This window comes from Gigantopelta aegis, chromosome 2, assembly GCF_016097555.1.
Source record: "Gigantopelta aegis isolate Gae_Host chromosome 2, Gae_host_genome, whole genome shotgun sequence".
Taxonomy (NCBI): Eukaryota; Metazoa; Mollusca; class Gastropoda; order Neomphalida; family Peltospiridae; genus Gigantopelta; species Gigantopelta aegis.
In genome coordinates, this window is record NC_054700.1 from 43,094,528 (window position 1) to 43,116,307 (window position 21,780).

Genomic DNA, 21,780 nt, shown 5'->3' on the forward strand with positions numbered 1-21,780 from the left:
AATACATTACAGTAGGTACTCTAATAAACTGAACATGACTAATATGTATATGTATATGTATATGTATATGTATATGTGTGTATATATATGTGTCTATATATATATATCAAATGACACAGTGTGTCCTGTCCTGTATAATGCTATATAAGAAATCCAATCACATTCTTGGATTTTATGTGAATCACAATATTCCGTCTAATTAAATAATGTCCTGGGGTAAGCATAACTTACATTCAGGCATTGACCCCGGTTATTAGGAAATGTAAAATATTTTCAGCTGCGATAGATTTTTTAATGTTAAATAACTCAAAGCCTGACATTTTTGACTGAGTTATCAATTTTGGCAAATCCAATTTGTTTCTGCTCGTTATATTGATTATAGTAGATGAAACATGAAAACTGTAAATACAGGGTCAGTGATTTTAAATAATTAAAAGGTTAACTTCATAATAAAGTAGAGTTAAAACCAGACAAAAAATTTGTTTTTGTTACATTGTAGTCAATTACATGTTTCAAGAGTTGACATTATATATGTTTTCATTTTTAATAAAGATGGTTTCAATTTTATAAAATTTACTGAAAATCCTGCATTAAAATTGATTTTTAGCTAAAAGGAAAAAGAATCAAGAGTTAGTGTTACTTTCTTGAATATTTGTTTGTTTGTTTTGTTTAACGACACCACTGGAGCACATTGATTAATTAACCATTGCCTATTGGATGTCAAACATTTGGTAATTCTGATTCGTAATCATCAGAGGAAACCCACAACATTTATTCTAATGCAGCAAGGGATCTTTTATATGCACTTTTCCACAGACAAGAAAGTATATACCACAGCATTTGTCCAGTTGTGGTGCACTGGTTGAAACGAGAAAAAACCCAATCAGCTGAAATGGATCTGCCGATGTGGTTCGATCCTGTGAAGCAAGCACCTCAGGCAAGACTAAGCTAAATCACACCTCCTTTCTTGATTAGTGACGTAAAGTGTCCTATCTGCAGCTGTGTAGTGTACATAATGCAAATGATCACAAATGACTTCCTTTATAAATAATGATTTTATCTATACCCCTTGAAAAAGTTTGGGAATGTTTAGCATGGGTATATTTTGTAAGACACATGACACATGAAGGTAAATGAAGGATTGACACTTTTTACTAATTAAATTGAAAATACAAAGTATACATGCAGTAAAATAGATTTAAGCCATAAAGCTCACAGTTAACAATTTATTAAAAACGTAACCATTAACAACCACTAATTAATCAATGTACTGAGGTTGTAAAAATATTTCATTTTCATTTTCAAAAGGCTTATACACACAAATATGAAAAACAAGAATTCCACAAAATTAACTATTTCGCCTACTAAAAACTGTACCAAGTTTCACTGACCTAGGGCTTATAGTTTCTGAGACATGAAACTTTAAAATGAAACTTTTTAACACAAAAGTTGATGTCACTGCTGCTGATGCTGCTGTTGAAAGATTAATACTTAAATCTCAACACTCCATAAAGGTGAGACAAAAAGGGCATTCATAATTTTTAGTGCACAAAGTTCTAGATGCTGAGTGCAAAAAGTTCTAGATGCTGAGCGCAAAAATTCTAGATGCTGAGTGCACTAAATTCTAGATGCTGAGTGCACTAAATTCTAGATGCTGAGTGCACTAAATTCTAGATGCTGAGTGCACTAAATTCTAGATGCTTAGTGCACAAAAAGCTTGATACCAAGGCAGATGGCCCTATCTTTGGCCCAAATACAATAAAGGAAGGAAGAAGTTTGTTTTGTTTAACGGCACCACTAGAGCACATTGATTTGTTAATAATCAGCTATTGGATGTCAAAAATTTGGTCATTTTGACAAATAGTCTTTGATAGGAAACCCGCTACATTTTTCCATTTGTAGCAGCAAAGGATATTTTATATGTTTTATCCTACAGACTGGATAGCACATACCACGGCCTTTGATATGCCAGTCGTTGTGCACTGGCTGGATTAAAGGAAGGAAATGTTTTATTTAATGACACACTCAAAACATTTTTATTTATGGTTATATGGCGTCAGACATATGATTAAGAACCACACAGATATTGAGGGAGGAAACCCACTGTCGCCACTTCATGAGCTACTCTTTTTGATTAACAGCAAGGGATTTTTTATATGCATCATCACACAGACAGGATAGTACATACCACAGCCTTTGTTACACAAATTGTGGTTCACTGGCTGGAACGAGAAATACCCCAATGGGTCCACTGATGGGGATCGATCCTAAACCGAATGCGCATCAAGTGAGCGCTTTACCACTGGGCTACGTCCTGCCCTACATTAAAGGAGCATATAGATCATCAATTTTGCAAGGATTTTCATATTTCAGACAAATCTTTTAATTTCTTCTAGAGGGTGGATCATTTGAAGCTTGCCATGCACAGATGTCAGTGATACTGTCTGTACCAGCCAATATGGTAATATTGATAAAGCATAAACGGATCCACGAGCAAGGCAGACACAGAATACCTGAACACATTCAACAGACAATAACTTGGTTGTTATTCAGTGTTTGGGCTAAACAACACGGCTTAATGGGGAGGCATCAATGAGAGCAGTGTTTCAGCATTAATATGAGAGATAGGATTTCAGCATGGAAGAGTCAGGGTTTTAGGTTTCACAGCATAAAATCAGAGGCTTCGGAGTCACTGTGCAAGGAAAGAAAAGGAATGTATCTGTTTAACAATATCTCAACACATTTAATTAAGGCTATTTGGTGTCCAGCATATATGATTATTTTTACATTTAGTCATAAGAAAGAGAAAAAATACATACACACCCCCTCCACCCCCTCAAAAACAAAAATGCTGCCACCATATCATTTTAAATAATTCAAGGTTAACTTCATAAAATAAGAGTTAAAACCAAACCAAAATTTTGTTTTTGTTACACTGTAGTTACATGTCTCAAAAGTTGACATTATATATGTTTTCATTTTTAATAAAGACTGTTTCAATTTTACAAAAATTACTGACCATATATGCCATTCTTATTAAAATGCAGCTAGGGATATTTTATATGCATTTTTCCATAGACAGAATGGGCCGAATTTACAAAGCCTATTTTAGACTTACACATGTGTGACTACATAGATTTACTGAGGCAAGACGTAGCCCAGTGGTACAGCGCTCGCTCGATGCACGGTCGGTGTGGGGTCGATCCCCATTGGGCTGTGGTATTAACTACCCTGTCTGTAGGATGGTGCATATAAAAGATCCCTTGCTGCTAATCGAAAAGAGTAGCCCATGAAGTGGCAACAGCGAGTTTCCTCTCTCAATATCTGTGTGGTCCTTAACCATATGCCTGATGCCATATAACCGTAAATACAATGTGCTGAGTGTGTCGTTAAATAAAATATTTCTTTCCTTCTTTCTTTGACCAAATATATGTAGGCAAATGTTAGCATGGTATCATGACAGAACTTTTCAAGCATGTTTGTTGTGAACCAATCCTCTCACTTTGTCAGAGTAGATGTAGGCCCACAGGAACCCCCACCTTCAACTAGAGGCTGTTTCCCCCACTAAAGATACATTTCCTCTGGGTCTGTGGAAAGTTCTGGATTCAATGATTACATCAGTTTATAATACAAATATTAACATTACCCCCAATGGGATTTCACTTGGTTTAAGACAACCCAGAATCAACATGTCAGCTAGTACAAGAAGTGGCTAACTTAATTCTGTTCTCCTCATCATTCCTTGAAAGGAAATGCTTACAAAACGTGGATCATCTGTAATATGGTTGCTGACAACTGTTTACAAAACAAGTCTATACATTTGGATAATCAGTTTAAGCTCGGGAGTATGAAAACAACAACAGAAATGGATACCTGTACAGCCATACAAACGTGAAATAAGTGAAATCAAGCAATAAAGACCACCAGAATGTCGGCTAATGAAAAGACGTACAAGAAAAGAAAAGCTGTCTGTATAACTGTCAGTACGGATTAGCATATTATAAAGAGAAGATGTGTTTGTAAAAAGGTTTACCACAAACAAGCCTAAGTGGTGTAGAGGAAGGAAGGAAATGTTTTATTTAACGACGCACTCAACACATTTTATTTACGGTTATATGGCATCAGACATATGGTTACGGACCACACAGATATTGAGGGAGGAAACTCACTATCGCCACTTCATGGGCTACTCTTTTCGATTAGCAGTAAGGGATCTTTTATCTGCACCATCTCATAGATAGGATAGCACATACCATGGCCTTTGATGTACCAGTCATAGTGCACTGGCTGTAACGAGAAATAGCCCAATGGGCCATCGGACATTAAGGCTGGTTGGTACTGGGTTTGCTTCTCGGTACAAGTTCCCACCCAGAACGAATTTACGGCCACTACACCGACTTCTCTCTCACTAACCACTAACCCTATGTCCTGGACAGACAGTCCATATAGCCGAGGTGTGTACCTTAATTGGATATAAGCATGGTAGTAACTACAATTGTATGAAAAATAAACACGGCCGTAGTGGACATGAATGAATTTGGAAGGAATATATGGGCATGTAAAAACTGTTTGGATTTGAATTTGAGTAGTATTGTTATAAAACATGGTTTTACTTATTTCCTCCATCCCTAGGTATATGTAAGACGAACATATTTCATTTCCGGTATACCCATACAAAAATTAATCTGTCTTGTATAATCAGTGAAGCTTAAGGCTGTCTTGTATGACCTTGTCCAGCAAACCTCAGTAGTGACATTAAAATCTTCGGTGAAAAAAGTACACATCACTGTAAATTGTTATTTGATCAGATTTAGATTATCGTCTGTCCCATCATTCTATAAAAAATTATTTTGTAAATAATTTGTTTCGTTTGACGTAAGAAGAAAAGTAAAAGTGGTTTGGCTCAGAAATAAATAATTTGTAGTAAATTTTATACTCATAGCATGAAAAAAGGCGTTTTCTGTGAAACGGACTATAGATGAAGCAATTGCATAACCCTTCAACTTTAGGTTAGTATAAACAATTTTGAAGTATAATCTTTTCACAGATAATAATTATTTTATTGTCAAATGATGTTTTCCTAACAATTTATGATTCTCATCATATTCAAAAGAGGAGAAAAAAAAACAAAAACAAAAAACAAAGTCAGTACCGGATATACCCAAGTATCCAAATATTTCCCCCTTCTAACATGTTTCTTACTTATACCACTCACATTATTATTTATTATATGACCATGACTTTGAAGTTTCGTGCCTAGTCATATACAGTTAAACCTCTCAAAACTGGATGCTTTTCAGGGTCCCTTTTAAAATATCTGTACAGAACAGAACCTTTTTAAACTAATTAGCCCATAAAAGCAGACTTTTTACTTGGTCTTGTGGGTGTCTGGTTTACAGGTGATTCACTGTATATTTATGATGTAGACCTAACGGAAAAAGTAAAGTTATTGTAGTTTCTGAGAAACAAATAAAAACACAAAAATCTCACCACATCATCACTGTGAGAAAGCCAATACCTATACTAGTTTATTATCCATATGGTTCAACATAACCGAGTTAATAATAATCATACGAAGCACACGTGTAATAACAAGTGTAATGACGTAATTTTGGGAAGAGTTGTCATAACATGACGTTGCTTCACAAGTCCTAGCTCAGGCTATTTTGTTGTCTCCTAGTTGTGGCTGTAACATTTTGAGTTGGGTCTTGTTATTCATAAAGAAAACAACAATAAAATGGATAATAAAGAAATTATTACACTCAGGTGTGTGGCATACTGATTTTACGAAACTCGTGTCAGGATTCATGTACTAATTACTCTCGCTCTTGCTCAGTCAATACAAATTTTCGTAAAATCAGTACGACACACAAGCTTGTATAATAATCTATATATATTTTACCTTAGTTCCATCATTTTTGTTGCAAGCAAGAAAAAAAATCCTATACATCAAACGATGGAAGCTGACATTTTGTTATTCGACTTCACACCTGTCACTTTATATACAACTATATGAAACAATAATAGGTATATGGTTAATTCAATGCATTAATGAGCAATTATTAACATATACATGCTTATGCTAATTCAGTACATATATGTAAATATAATTACCCCATCAACATTTGAAACATCTTCCGATAGTTCATCCATTTGTTAGTTTGTGCATGGAGTTACAGTAATCTACAGGTTTAGTTGATTTACACACACATTGCCAGCTGTTGCTAATAGGTAATACAGTACATCCCATGTAGTAGGGTGTATAGCACCAAATCAAATTCCATAAACAACAATAGTAACATGTGGCTAAAACCACTACAATTTCGATCAACATAATTATATACACCATGGATATAAATACTACCACACCTCACTCTTAAAATAAATTAGAAGAAAGGGGTTAAGCTGCTTCTTTCAAACATAATGAAAAGCGTCTTTGAGTACCCTAGTTCCACACAAAAATTGTCATCTTATTTTTAGCAGGACCCCACACGTTTTAAGTACAGGTACTACAGTTGCTGTTACACTGACATTGATTCAAATAAAATTACAAGAATTTACTGGCCTGATGAAACAAAATCTTACAACAGGGTTCGATCTCAACGGTCGCCCGATCGCCCCTGGCGACTGAAAATACCGACGGGCAAGTCAAACCCCTGTCTCAGGTTGCCCGCCTGGCGACTAAACTATGTATTGACAGTCACAGTGGATGTTCCGATTTATATTCATCGTAGTGATGTGCGGTTAACCGTGTGATCAGTTCGGTTTTGGTCATAGAAGAAAAACCGTAACCGTGAAGACAGAAAAACCGTAACCGTGAAGTCAGAAAAAAGCCGTACTTTCGGTTTTCCAAATTTGCTATTTCAGCCCAGCTCGTCCAAAATGAGGAAACAAACAAACAAACAAAAAATTCCTTGGCGAGTCAATACCAAAATCTACTTCTGGCAATAGCCTGCCGAACAACTCATATTTTTTTAGTTTTGTTAAAGTTGATCTGCGAATTCGGTAAACGTTTGAACATCGCGCGGCGTCGTTTGCAATGCAAACTTGTCGCCATTTTAACCTGGCGAAAACGAGGCAGAGTTCGGAAAAACCCGTTTGTCTGTGAACATAATCCCTATTTTACCGCATCCACGTGTGTTTTCTGATGCGCGTATGCCTTCTGCAAAAGTCGTCCATGTTTATTATTTGTTTGTACCCTTCATTTGTACCCGTACTTTATTAGGCCCTATTTGTAACCGTAAGCACGGTAAGGTATTTCCAGTGAGTTTTTCAATATCGGCTATTTTAGTTAATTTCCTATTTATATTCGGAAAAGTTTAAGTCGGGCAAGGGAAAGTGCAGGGTTGGCTAAAAGTACTCGTCCGCTCGTTTCCCATGATTTTTATATCGACTCGATAATCGAGTACCCTATTTGACCGGAAGTAGGCTCACGTCTGAATACCTCCCCCCCTCATTTTTTTTTTTTTTGAAGGCATTTAAGAAATTCGGCCTTTATAATTCGTAAATCGTGGTATTTCATGTCGATATCCATTTAGTAAATTGAAAAGCTGTTTAGAACGTTACGATCCAGCACGTTACTAAAATGGTTAAGTAGACTCTTTGTAAAGTTAGTTTTCGCTTTTTACGAGCTCGCGTGACACGTGTGACGTAAAATGAGACCAGGGAATTCCCACTGCAAGGTCGGTTTTTCACTAACGTAGTTAGCGTTTTTTTATTACGAAATTAGGTTGTCCATCTGCAAATGTTCGCATTTGTTTCCCAATTAAATTAATGTATTAAATGTACATGCAATTAATATTTAATTGACTAGGCCTAAATGTTAAAGAACAGTGAGTAGGCGCGCGTACAGGAAAATTTGTAACGGGATCTAAGTCTCCGTGTTCGACTCACATCGAGAGCGCCAAACGCCGGAATTTCTAAGGAAAACCAAGTGTATGCCTATACCCCTACCCCCGAAAATTTTGAAAACGAAATGTCCTGAAATGCAATGTTCTGCATTCTACAAGTAAAATTCATCCTGAAAAATAGAGTGGTATAAGCATTTTTTTAACATTTAAAAATAAAAAATCTCTTTTTTTGTTTGAGAAAAAAAAAGAAGAAATGTTTTATTTAACGATGCACTCAACACATTGTATTTAAGGTTATATGGCGTCAGACATATGGTTAAGGACCACACAGATATTGAGAGATGTAACCCACTGTCGCCACTTCATGGGCTACTCTTTTTTGATAAGCAGCAAGGGATCTTATATCTATGCGCCATTCCACAGACAAGATGGCCTTTGTTATGTATACTAAACACTAGCCCGAGTACTCTGACTGTAAGAGAGCTAGACGGACATTTGGACATAAACACGCTCTCATTACAGTCAGAGACCAACCTATGTATTTTTTTGGCAATTCCTGACTACCAAACGGTAGGCAACGAGTCCCGCTCTAATACCACAACAATCCTATGTTTGATGTCAAATACCTTTACATCAATCATTTTCGAGTTAAGTGATACAAAAAAATCCACATATTAATCACTAATACACATACTACAGAAAGAAACCCGACAGCACCCACAATCAGCTACGCTTCGTGACACTCCGTCGCAACAATTACAAAGCTCGGCGATCTATTTCGAGACTGGGCGATTCCGCCTTGTGCAGCAGTTACAGGGGTCATCTCATAAGAAGAGGCAGCACGTAGCACATACTTTTGCCGTATCCTGTCGATAACACCCCAAATGTATCCTTCAAATTCAAAATGGAATCAATAATGTGTAATTGTTTTGGTTTAATGACGTAATGAAATCCAAATTCATCCAAAACGGCATTAGCCAACTCTTCCATGTTGTAACTTCGCTTGATATGAGACGGCCCCTGTAACTGCTGCACAAGGCGGAATCGCCCAGTGCGCGATCACGTGGTCTACGTCTCGAAATAGATCGCCGAGCTTTGCAATTGTTGCGACGGAGTGTCACGAAGCGTAGCTGAATGTGGGTGCTGTCGGGTTTCTTTCTGTAGTAAGTGTATTAGTGATTAATATGTGGATTTTTTTGTATCACTTAACTCGAAAATGATTGATGTAAAGGTATTTGACGTCAAACATAGGATTGTTGTGGTATTAGAGCGGGACTCGTTGCCTACCGTTTGGTAGTCAGGAATTGCCAAAAAAAGACATAGGTTGGTCTCTGACTGTAATGAGAGCGTGTTTATGTCCAAATGTCCGTCTAGCTCTCTTACAGTCAGAGTACTCGGGCTAACTAAACACAAGAATATTAATTTACTTTTCTTTACATTTATGTAAATTATTCAGTTTCAATCCCATTAATTTTTGTGTCTGTTAAAATTATCAATGTTGTGTGATCATTTGAGACCCATTTTGACAATTTATTTACAAAATTAATTTGACCATGAAAAATTTAACACATTAAAATATTTTAATTTCTTTTGTTGTTCTGTATATATTACCAAGCAACAAGATCTAGCTGCAAGGCTGGTGACATCTGTTGTTTAACAAGTGTACGTAATGATTTTTACACGACATCTGAACCGAGGCAGATTGATTTACTGACTAATACATATATAAATTATATTCTAGTTTACACAAGTTACGTAGATTAAAGGAGGAGATGAACAGAGTCCAACAGCAGAGCATCCATTGAAGCTACGACATGACAGCTTGTTGAATCGTAAGTAAACGAATCTTATAGATTTTCAAAAACAAATATTATGTTTTTTTCTGACATGGTAAAAACCATCTTATACTAGTTACTAGTATATTAATACATGTATGGTGCAGAATTGGCATTTAACAAATATTGTAAGTAACCATTAAACACATGTTACAGATTTTCAAAAACAAATAGTATGTTTCTTCTAACTCTCTAAGAAAGGAAATGTTTTATTTAATGATGCCCCTGGGCAACACATTTTTATTTATGGTTATAGGGCGTCAGACATATGGTTAAGGACCACACAAATATTTAGAGAGGAAACCCACTGTCACCACTTCATGGGCTACTCGTTTCAATTAGCAGCAAGGGGTCTTTTATATGCACCATCCCACAGACAGGATGGCCTTTTTTACAGCAGTTGCAATGCACTGGCTGGAACAAGTAGTAGTCCAGTTGGGCCACCCACAGGGATCGATCCTAAACTGACCACGCTTCAAGTGAGCACTTTACCACTAAGCTATGTTCCACCCCCGACTTTTAAGAAACCAAGGTATGCAATTTTAATATTATATATTAATATGGTGCAGAATAAACATTTTAATTGTTTGGGTTTTTTATAAATATCCTTTAACAAAAAATATAACATCTAGACCTCATGTCAATCTAAATATACATGTACTGGTAATAAAGAATATTGTTTGTTCTATATGCAGTGATTATCTTCATACTACATTAAACAGAAGGTTTTATTTGTCTACATGCAGGGCTTCTATAAAAAAAATTAAATCCACTAGCCATGATTAAAAATTCACTAGCCCTACTTTACTTAGTTAATATAATTTCACTAAATAATAACGAACATTAAACAGAAGGTCTGTTTGTCTACTGGGCTTGTAGAATTTTTTTTTTTAATCCACTAGCCATGATTAAAAAGTCACTAAATCATAGCAATAATCAGATATATGTTACCTAAAGAGGGAGGTTGAGCTTAAAAAACACTAACATTGGGGGGTTGGGGTGGGGTCAGGATATTCATATTTACAAAACAGACTTAACTGCAGCATTTGACACATTTATTTTCTCTAGCCATCAGGCATTGTAATAGTAGTTATTAACTAGCCCAACATTGAATATCACTAGCCATGGGAGTGGAGCTTCCATAATCTAGAAGCCCTGTTGTCCATCTGTCTAGCCATCTGTTCATCCACTCTTCTGTCTGACTGACTGTCTGTCTATCACTTAGTCATTGGTTAGTTACTAGTGGTAATCAAGAGAGTAATCAATTTATTGGTCGTAAATATTTCCATTTGCATTTGCTCTTGGTTGAATTGAATGAATGAATTAATTAATGGATGAATGAATGAATGAATGAATGAATGTTTAAACAAAAAATATGCATCAGCTATTGGTTGTCAAACAAATGTACCTCACAATAGTTTCAAACCATACACTGGCATTGGAAGTAGGGTGGGGGGCAAGGGAGGCATGTGCCCCCCACTTGTCAGATAATTTGCTTTATATTTGCTTTATAATAGTGTAAAAGTGTGTAAATATAAAAGTATGCCCTCCCTCCAAAGTCTTGGCACCTTCCTATGCCACTGCCATATGACCATTATATTGCACCAAGCAAACTGGTGGGAAGCAAGTTACACTGAACGTGATGTAATCAGGTGTATTATAGGACCAGCTGGCAATGACTGTAACAACATGTTAAGTAACAAGATAACACCACTGAGGGAAAAACACTGTGTTCCTCTATAGATATCAGTCAATCATTACCAACAGCAACCACATGTTAAGAAGCACCACTGAGAAAAAAACATTGTGCTCATGGAACAGTCAATCATTACCAATAGCAACCACATGTTAAGAAGCACTACTGAAAAAAACCTTCAAGCTCATTATGTAAGGAATGGTAAACATTGTGTTGGGAATCAGTTGGAATGTCATCATCAATCATCGGTTATAATCTGTTTACACCAAGTGATCAACATTCAATTATACAATCAGTTATAGGTGTTTTAAAACATTTTGCACTGAAGACTTTCTTTTAGACATTAACAATTCCAATATAAACAATATTTTTTCATGTAATGATGTTAATATGGCCTTATTACTTTGGCACAACACACTAATTAATATACTGAATAAACATGCACCTTTGAAAATAAAACGAGTTAGACGATTTGAACAACCAAAATGGTACAGTGATAAGATAAAATACTCCAGAATGCAACGTGTTCATTTTCATAAAATAAAAGACTGGATCAGCTACAAGCTGTGGCACAATAAAACATTAAATTTCATAGTTGAGGCTAAGAAGGATTTATTTCATGATGCTGTTCAGAATAACAAACCTTCAAGTTTCTTATGGAATCATTTCAAAACATTATCTGGAAAACGATCTATGTCTTCAGAGTTAAAAATAAATGAGTTTGGTTACTAATGCAAGTGACATTCTACAAACTTTAAATGAGCATTTCATTAACATCTCACAGACTATTGACACAAAACCTTTTACTCCCGAAAATCACACTATACTTCAGGATTATCTTAGAAACAAAATAGTAAATAACATGCCATTTAGAATACCACATATCTGTCTACACGATGTGGTAAATTATATAACAATATTAGACTCATCAAAGGCAACCGGTTTAGACGGCATTGGGCCTGGAATATTAAAGCTTAGTAATCAAACACTAGCTCCACTCATCGTACACATAATAATCAACTTAAGTATTGCTGATGGAACCTTCCCATGTGCATTAAAGATTGCTAAAGTCACTCCAATATATAAAGGGGGTGATAAAGACAAAGCAGAGAATTACAGACCTATCTCGATTTTACCAACTATAACAAAAATATTTGAGAGGCATATCTCAATTCATCTATATAAATACGTGACTAAATATAACCGCCTACATGATGCTCAGTCTGGTTTCCGTGAAAAACACTCATGCCAGACTGCCTTGGTACACCTAATTGATCAGTGGATCTTGTCTATCGATAATGATAACATGGTAGGAACCATTTTCCTAGATTTAAAGATCATTCTATACTTCTTTATAAACTGAAGCTTCTAAATTTTTCTGATCAAAGTCTCAAATGGTTTACTTCCTATCTACAAAATCAGCAGATTGTCAAAGTTGGGAACTTGAAGCCTCATTACAGCAAGTACTGACCGGTGTCCCCCAAGGCTCAATTCTGGGTCCACTACTATTTATTATCTAAATAAACGATATGCCCTTGTATGCCAAACACTGCTCTATTGACATGTATGCCAATGATGCAACCATGCACACATATGGTAGTAACCTAACAGAACTAGAGTTAAATTTGCAGGTGGATTTATTGGGCATTCAAAAGTGGTGCACAAATAACAATATGGCTCTTAATCTTCAGAAAACAACTTGCATGTTGTAAGTACAACATACAAAACAGCCAAGCAGCACTCAATACAAATTACACTAAACAATGAAAAACTTAATGCAGTAAAATCGCAAAAGGTACTTGGTGTTTATATAGATGAGTCACTGACCTGGACAGTACACATTAGAAAAGTGATTTCAAAATTGGCCTCGACTATCTCACTTCTCAGGAGACTTAATATATACTTAAATCAAGTTGCCAAAACAGTTTTCTATAATGCATATGTTGTTCCAATTCTCGACTTTAGTGCTACTGTTTGGGGACACTGTGCTAAGGAACAAGTGGTTCAAATTCTAAAAATGCAAAAACGTGCAATGAGAATAATTTTAAACAAACCATTAATATCTCCATCTAAAGACATGTTCAGGGAACTAAATATTTCACCTTTCCCTGACAGAATAAAATACCACATCGGCATAATGGTATATAAAGTACTAACTGGCTTCTCCCCAGAATACATTACATCTCTCCTTACCCCAATATCTGAAACCTGTAATTATAACCCAAGATCCTCTAACAAAAACAAACTTCAGCTACCAAGGCCTCATACTGAACTATATAAAAAATCCTTCAGTTACTCAGGTGTTCAGATATGGAATACAATACCCCTTGATATTAGACACCAGAAGTCAGTTGCGAACTTTAAATCCAGCCTGAAACAATATCTCATGGATGTTTATTTGGCTGATTAGTTTTTATTCTATATAATAATTATGTTTTGAGACTTTAGTGTCAATATTAGACAACTAACAGATGTCTGTTAAATGTAAGATTTCTCTAGTCAATATGTATGTATGCATTATTATAATAGTATAGTACTTAGTATATATGTATTTTCTTTTCCAGTATTTCAATGTATTGTTGAGGGCCAAGTGGAAGATTAGCTTGTGTTAAACCTGTCAACCTCATTAAATAAATTTTTATTATTATTATTATTATTATTATCATGGGTGGGAATTCTCCTTGTATCAGCTGTTTTCCTCTCATGGAACATTGCGCTTCCTTGCATTTCAATCGTCCTTTCCTCCAAAATGTGTCAGATGGCACAGATTTTAACCTAGGATTTCAAGAATTTCTGGGACTCCTCTAGATTTCCTCTTTATTACAGTTCACCAATTTCCACCCCTGGTTGTATGAACATAACAAGGATTTCAGTTATAAGGACCATGTACCTATCGTCATGTTCACTGGGACAGACCCTATAAAATCACTAAGTTTACCTTCAGTAACTATTTAAAAAAACATATTTATTTAAGCATGAATTTCTTTTTTTTAAAGTTTGTTTTGTTTAATGACACCACTAGAGCACATGGCTTTATTAATCATCAGCTTTTGGATGTCAAACAATAGCAACATAGTCATAGTCAGAGAAAACCCTCTACATTTTTTCATTAGTAGCAAGGGATCTTTTATATGCACCATCCAACACAGGATAGCACATACCATGGCCTTTGATATACCAGTTGTGGTGCACTGGCTGGAACGAGGAATAGCCTGATGGGCCATGAAAACGAGTACCAACCCCAACATATTTACATTAATTTTATCATCTAAACTCTATCTCATGGTTCATTCCTTGACGTGGTGAGGTAGCTTGCATGTCTCAATGACTCGGAGAGCTATGCCAGCTGGAGCATCAGCTCCTGGTAGAGTCACCCAAGCTGGACTGCTCAAAGGGTAGAGACTAGACTAATATGGACCGGACAGAGGACGTGAGTCAAGAAAGACATCTGTCTAGGAGAAGCAAACTCCAAAATCAAAACTGGGCTGGAGAGGCTCAGAATCCTAGTAAGGAAACTCTCCTAGGAGAAAGAAAACTAAACTCAAACCATGTCCACTGAAGTCAGAGGACAGAAGCTATGCATCAGCATTAGCATGGAAACCGAAAAGAAATGTCTGTACATGCACAAAGCTCCATGATGATCATCATCATCATCTAACTTTTATAATCGATCATAACATTAGTAGACCTAAACCGATAAAATCCTTTTTTTTTGTAATTAATCTTGCTATCCTTGAATATGATTTCATTGTAACAGCTACCAACATCAAGTACCTGAACAAATCTTATACTTTTATACTAAGTCAATAATTATAATAGAATCCTTAATTTTTTAAGCCATCAGACATAAGGCTCGTAGATACTGGGTTCGCAGCCCGGTACCAGCTGCCACTCTGAGCGAGTTTTAATGACTCAATGGGTAGGTGTAAGACCACTACACCCTCTTCTCTCTCACTAACAACTAACCCACTGTCTTGGACAGACAGCCCAGATAGTTGAGGTGTGTGCCCAGGACAGTGTGCTTGAACCTTAATAAGCATGAAAATAAGTTGAAATGAAATGTTGTGGACTATATTCAAGAAAAGTTTTCAATAGCATGTTTTTTGTCATAAAAATTTTCTTAATTGTAGGGGTTGCAATATCTTAAGAAGGAAATTTAACACCAATGTGTTTAATTATTAACAACTTTCCATCCTCTTTAAAAAATCCTTGTATGCAATCAATCTTGCTATCTTTGAATAGAATTTCATTGGAACAGCCATGTTATTAAGAGTCTATTCATATCTTCTACCTTAATATTCTTCTACTTAAATAGCATCTTCAACACAAACAACCGGGGCGGGACGTAGTCCAGTGATACAGCGCTCACTCGATGCGCGGTCGGTGTGGGATCGATCCCCGTCAGTGGGCCCACTGGGCTATTTCTAGTTCCAGCCAGTGCACCACAACTGGTATATCAAAGGCCGTGGTATGTACTATCCTGTCTGTGGGATGGTGCATATAAAAGATCCCTTGCTGCTAATCGAAAAGAGTAGCCCATGAAGTGGCGACAGCGGGTTTTTCTCTCAATATCAGTGTGGTCCTTCACCATATGTTTAACACCATATAACCGTAAATAAAATGTGTTGAGTGCACCAGGACAGTTGTCAGTCAGAGCAATTATCCATTTGAAAAACAAAATCATTACGTCCCCATTTCTTGATAAGAAAAACCTTACAAAATTGATCGTCTGAAAAACCGAAGACAGATAAATAATGATGTCTGGACATTTACAAAGCAATTAATTTTTAATGTCGACCCACAATGTTTGTATCCTTGGTAGTGTTCCAAAACACAATCATATCATATACAGCTATTAGTGATTTCCCTAGAAATTAGGCAAGGCATGGTAGACCAAACACTTTTGGGGCATTTTAACAATTTTTGGGACACTTGTATTTCATTAAAAATCTACAAAAATTAATTGAAATAAACATTAATGTAATTTATGTGCTTGCTTTAATAAATGAATGGCAAAAGATATAAAAGGCATATTTTATTAATTAATAATACCTTTTTTGGTGTTTTATAAACGCAGTTTTAGAATTAATTACTGAAAAAGGCTTGTTTAATCTCAAGGCAGCATGGCGCCGATTGAGGCAAGATGGTGCTAGGCTATTGAGACATGGTGCTGCACCATGCTAAAATAAGCCAGTGCACCACGACTGGTATATCAAAGGCTGTGGTATGTACTACTCTGTCTGTGGGATGGTGCATATAAAAGACCCCTTGCTGCTAATCGGAAAGAGTAGCCCATGAAGTGGTGACAGCGGGTTTCCTCTGTCAACATCTGTGTGGTCCTTAACCATATGTCTGATGCCATATAACCGTAAATACAATGTGCTGAGTGCGTCGTTAAATAAAACATTTCTTTTTTTCATACACAATATGTATTCAAACTGCTGATTCAGTGGCATGCTGAACAGAACTTTATTATAATGTAAAACATTTTTGTATTTCAAACACTAGGGGTAACAACAGATTCATAGATTTCGTTCAGTTCTGAAAGAGAATGTCAGTGACCTATTTAGTTCGATTACGAAATTACAGGAAATGGCATTCAAAAAGACTTCTATTTGCAAATGGCTAATTTCAAGGAGACAGGATCTGACTACTTCATCTATTGAATCCTTAATGTATCGTTATAAATAAATGTAACACACTTTGCATACTGTCATTAGAATTTCAAGGCCGGTCACTTTTGTGTTAATTATTCCCCGAGTGAATGAACAGCATGGATATTAAAACCAACACAGCTTGCATGTCTAATTCTCTAAATGTGTCTTTTTCAGACCTTCTCCCCAGCGATACATTAAACACACTACAGTGACCATAGAAAGCAAAGGAAAATAAATGGAAGGAAAAGGGAGTGCTAATGGGTGGATAGATGGATGGAGATATAGATGAGGGGATGGATGGAGGATAGATGGATGGGGGGATGGATGGGAAATAGATGGATGGATAGATATATGGATGTGGAGATGGATGGATGGAGAATTGGATGGAGGATAGATGGATGGGGAGATAAATGGAGATATAGATGGAAGGGAGATGGTTGGAGAGATAGATGGATGGGGGATGGATGGAGAAATAGATGGATCAAATGAGAGATGAAAGGAGAAATGAATGGAGATGGATGGATAATTGGATGGAGGATAGATGGATGGGAAGATAAATGGAGAGATAGATGGATGGGAGATGGTTAGAGAGATAGAAGGATGGATGAAATGAGATGAAATGAGATGAAAGGAGAAATGAATGGAGATGGATGGATGCATGAATGGATGATGCATGAATGGAAAGGTAGAAAACAAAACAAAATGAGAAGTAAAACAATTAAGGCCAGGGAAGGAATTGGTAAAGAAAGAGGAATGTGTAAACGGAATGGGAGGAAAGGAAATAAAAGGCAGTGGAATGGGAGGAAAGCAAAGGGAGGGGAAAAGGGAATAGAAGAGGGTATGGTAATAAAAAGAGGGAAAGGGGAGTTTGGAGGAATGGTAGAAAAGGCAAGGAAAGTGATACAGGAGAGAATACCTAAATAAGTCATGTAGCATAGTGAGGCGAAGAGATTTTATACAATTTGTGATGGATATAAATTTTAAAAAACAACAACAAAAAATTCTTATAAAAACATATTCTGCTGCCAATGTTATGGTAATTCTATTCTATACAACTACCTCCCATACGACTGTGTTTTTAATGAAATTTACCTTATACATGTACGCCGGTAACCTTCGACCGACAGTATAATACTCGCTATCGTCTTCCGACAAGTTGAACACTCCACTATTCGTCCGGGCACTGGTCAGACTGAGTCTGTCTCCACGCAACCCGATCATGTCATCGTCGAAATCAGACTCTTTGTCGCTGATCTGACTCCCCGACCTTCCCGCCAATGACAACATCCTCGACTGTCTCACCCTGTTCGCTTTACTACTACTACTGTCCACCGAAAACTGTCGGCATTGGGTCGGAGGAGAAGACGATGAAATGTCCGAACGTAAAACGGATGCGGCAAATTCCTCGATCTCCCGCCGGTCCTCGGACTCGCTCTGATCATCGCTATGGCGATCGCGCACAGCGGGTAAGAAGAGGTGCTCCGTGGACGACTGGAAGTCGTCGGTGTCGTCGTGTGACGCCACGTGACTCGGCAGCGGGATGCTGGACGCGACATTCAAAAGGTTCTCCATGGAGTGGCTCACCGATTCCTCGTACTTCACGTCATGCAGCTTGTCCTTCTTCTTCGTCTTCCGGTGCAGGATGTTGCTGATGTACTTCCTAAACGGGGATTGGTCACTCATGGTGGTGGTGTTTGGTTTTTTGCTGGGTTTTTTACACTGGGCTATAAGGGCAGTAGGCAAGGATTGGGTTATGATTACGAGATCTGTGATACTTCATAACACATTTGATGTTCATCATCATCATACGTATTTTGTTCATCATTTATTACCTGAAGGTTTTTTGGGTTTTTTTTTACACTGGTCTATAAGGGCAGCAAACAAGGATTGGGTTATGATTACGAGATCTGTGATACTTCATACCACATTTGATGTTCATCATTATAAGTATTTTGTTCATCATTTATTACAACGTGAAGGTTTTAATCGGTTTTGTAAGTGGTATTTGTTCATCACTTATTACAAGGTGAAGGTGAAGTTCTATAACTTGTCTTCAGTATTTGTGGTAACTGGAACATCCAATATACGATAAAGTTCAATCCCAATCATGCATATTCTTAGAATTTTATTTCATACATGTCTGATGTCCATCATAAGTATTTGACGGTTCACTCAAACTGTTACAACAATAACTGCAGGTTTTAATAAGTTCTGTAACTGGTCTTCATGCAGCTTTGTGCTAACTGGTACGTCCAGTATATTAAAATGTTTAAATTCCTTGCATGATATTGCCAGCACTTTGAATACATATTTGATGTCAATCATAAGTACTCCATCAATCAATTCTTATGAAATTAACTGGTGAATGTGTTAATCAAATAAATAACTGGTTTTTATTTGTCTGTTCTTTAACTGGAACATCCAACATATCACAAAGTCTCATTGTAAGATTTGCATATTCCTAATACTTTTTGTGAATATATATATTTAATATCCATCATAAGTATTCCATTGAACTCTTGTTACAACATTAACTGGTGAAAGATTTAATCAAATATTCAAGTGGTCTTCAACATTTCACAAAATTTATGTTTAAGCATGCATATTCCAATAATTTTTTTTATATTTAATCTCCATCACAAGTATTGCATTGCTTAGTTCTTACGACATTAACTGTTGAAGGTTTTAATCAGTTAGGCAACTGGTTTCTATATTTAACACACTTGTTCATGCATGAATGCACATTACCTGTAAATAAATTATCCACAAATTTATATCCAAAGTTTCGGTACACTGATTGCCACATCCACACAGATGTATTGCACTGGTTTCCTAATATTACGGGAATCGAGTGATTGATTTTCCTTGTTGCCAACCACGTGCATCTTTTAATATCCTCAACTTCATCAACACAACAAAAACAGTTTTGTGCTATCATTTCTCCAAATCATAAGCCACACAACCAACCACAGGATATAATGAATCTGTTTTTCTAAGAAATCTTGTCCTTACATGACATGCTTACGCAACAGCACATGAGTAAGGCGTATCCTTCGGGGCATATTTTCCTCCTTTATTCACCACTAACAGTTAGCCACAGGTCAGACTGCGGAGTATGTAACACATAGATCTCCATGTTTAAAACATCAACAACAGAACTAAAAGCTTGTAGACTGAAATCCGCCAGTCACAGGCGTCTGCTTACTTATAGGCTAGCCCCGCAAGTGGTCAATAAATTGGACTGACAATCAGGACTCAAGTATGCAAAAGCTGACACCAATACACCAAGCCGATACAGAATCCACACACTCACAGTCGGCTATAATATAGACACGGAATTCAGAAGCAAACGCGGAAGTAAATGAAACTGGCGGCTGATCTCTTTGCTATGAAACATTTCGAACTGGTGGTCTTAATTTCCTCTGACAAGCCATACAGTCCCGTTGATGTTACATGTAGGTCATAATACAGCCAGCCATCCACACACAGGAGCCCAGTGTACCAGTAGTATGAATGAGAGGGGGGACCCCAGTAATGTTGGAGGTCGATATACACAACATGTGCTGTGTAAAGTTTCACACAGGAGTGCTCCACTGCCTGGAGGAGTGAAGAGATTGTGCATTAGTTAATTGTTTCTCAATGGACATGACCCCACTGGCCAGGCCAGAGTAAATAATAAATGGGAGAATAAGTGGACAGTGCTGGTAAAAAGAGTGGACAACAAACGGACAAACTGGTTCAGCAGGAAAACCAGGCTATAAAGGGTTAATGGAGAGGAATGTTTGCGTTAAGGATATAACATCACATAATATATTGTTTACTCAGGATTGCATGTATTAGGTAACTGCTAAAGGTAATGATTGTGATGTGATTTGATGATGCAGAAAATGGGATGGACGAGGGCAGGGAGGGAGGGATAGATGGATGGATAATTGGATGGATGGATAGATGGTGGGAGGAAAGTAAAGATGGATAAATGGATGAAATAATGGATGGATAGATAGATAGATGGATGGGTTGGTGGGTATTGGATGGATAGCTGGATGGATGAAATGGATGTATGGATGAATATATAAAATCAAGAGATAAGACGGATGGATAAATAATTTATTCAGTATTAAAACACAATTATAAAACAGATCCACAGCAGATAAAGACAGATTAATAAGTTTACAGTCAAGCCAGCCAACCAGTGTGGGACAGATGGACAGACAGATGGACTAGTAGAGGACTAACAAAACCCAAGCCCTTTGAAAAGTTCCTGGTGAAGACCAAGTGTACAACATCTCAGAATACCTCAACTAATTCACACAAACATAAAGCATTTATTTGTCTACAGTAGGGCGGGACGTAGCCCAGTGATAAAGCATTCGCTTGATGTGCGGTTGGTCTGGGATCGATCCCCGTTGGTGGACCCATTGGGCTATTTCTCACTCAAGCCAGTGCACCACGACTGGTATATCAAAGGCCGTGGTATGTACTTCCCTGTCTGTGGGATGGTGCATATAAAAGATACCTTGCTGCTAATCGAAAAGAGTAGCCCATGAAGTGTCGACAGTGGGTTTCCTCTCAATATCTGTGTGGCCCAACGCCATATAACCGTAAATAAAATGTGTTGAGTGAGTTGTTAAATAAAACATTTCCTTCCCTTATTTGTCTACAGATAAGTTAAAAAGTCTGTTTTTGTTTAATGACACCACTAGAGCACAATGATTTATTAATCATCGGCTATTGAATGTCAA

General features: G+C 36.9%; 1 protein-coding gene and 1 long non-coding RNA gene across 5 annotated transcripts in view; one reads left to right on the top strand and one right to left on the bottom strand.

Moving 5' to 3' along the window:
- LOC121385914 (multiple C2 and transmembrane domain-containing protein 1-like) overlaps positions 1 to 21,780 on the bottom strand; it is a 158,142-nt gene that overhangs the window by 85,722 nt on the left and 50,640 nt on the right. Inside the window, exon 1 of one of the 4 annotated variants that reach the window (XM_041516719.1) lies at positions 18,131 to 20,918. The exons of the other annotated variants lie outside the window; for them this stretch is intronic. Within the exon in view, the coding sequence (XP_041372653.1) occupies positions 18,131 to 18,721 (591 nt within the window). The 5' untranslated portion in view covers positions 18,722 to 20,918. Of the gene's footprint in view, positions 1 to 18,130; positions 20,919 to 21,780 lie in introns of those variants that run through there. 4 annotated transcript variants of the gene reach the window in all.
- The window catches only part of LOC121385940, a 31,733-nt gene continuing 17,430 nt past the window's right edge, over positions 7,478 to 21,780 (top strand). Inside the window, exons 1-2 of the long non-coding RNA XR_005959585.1 lie at positions 7,478 to 7,682; positions 9,592 to 9,682. This is a non-coding gene — a long non-coding RNA (uncharacterized LOC121385940). The remainder of the gene's footprint in view (positions 7,683 to 9,591; positions 9,683 to 21,780) is intronic.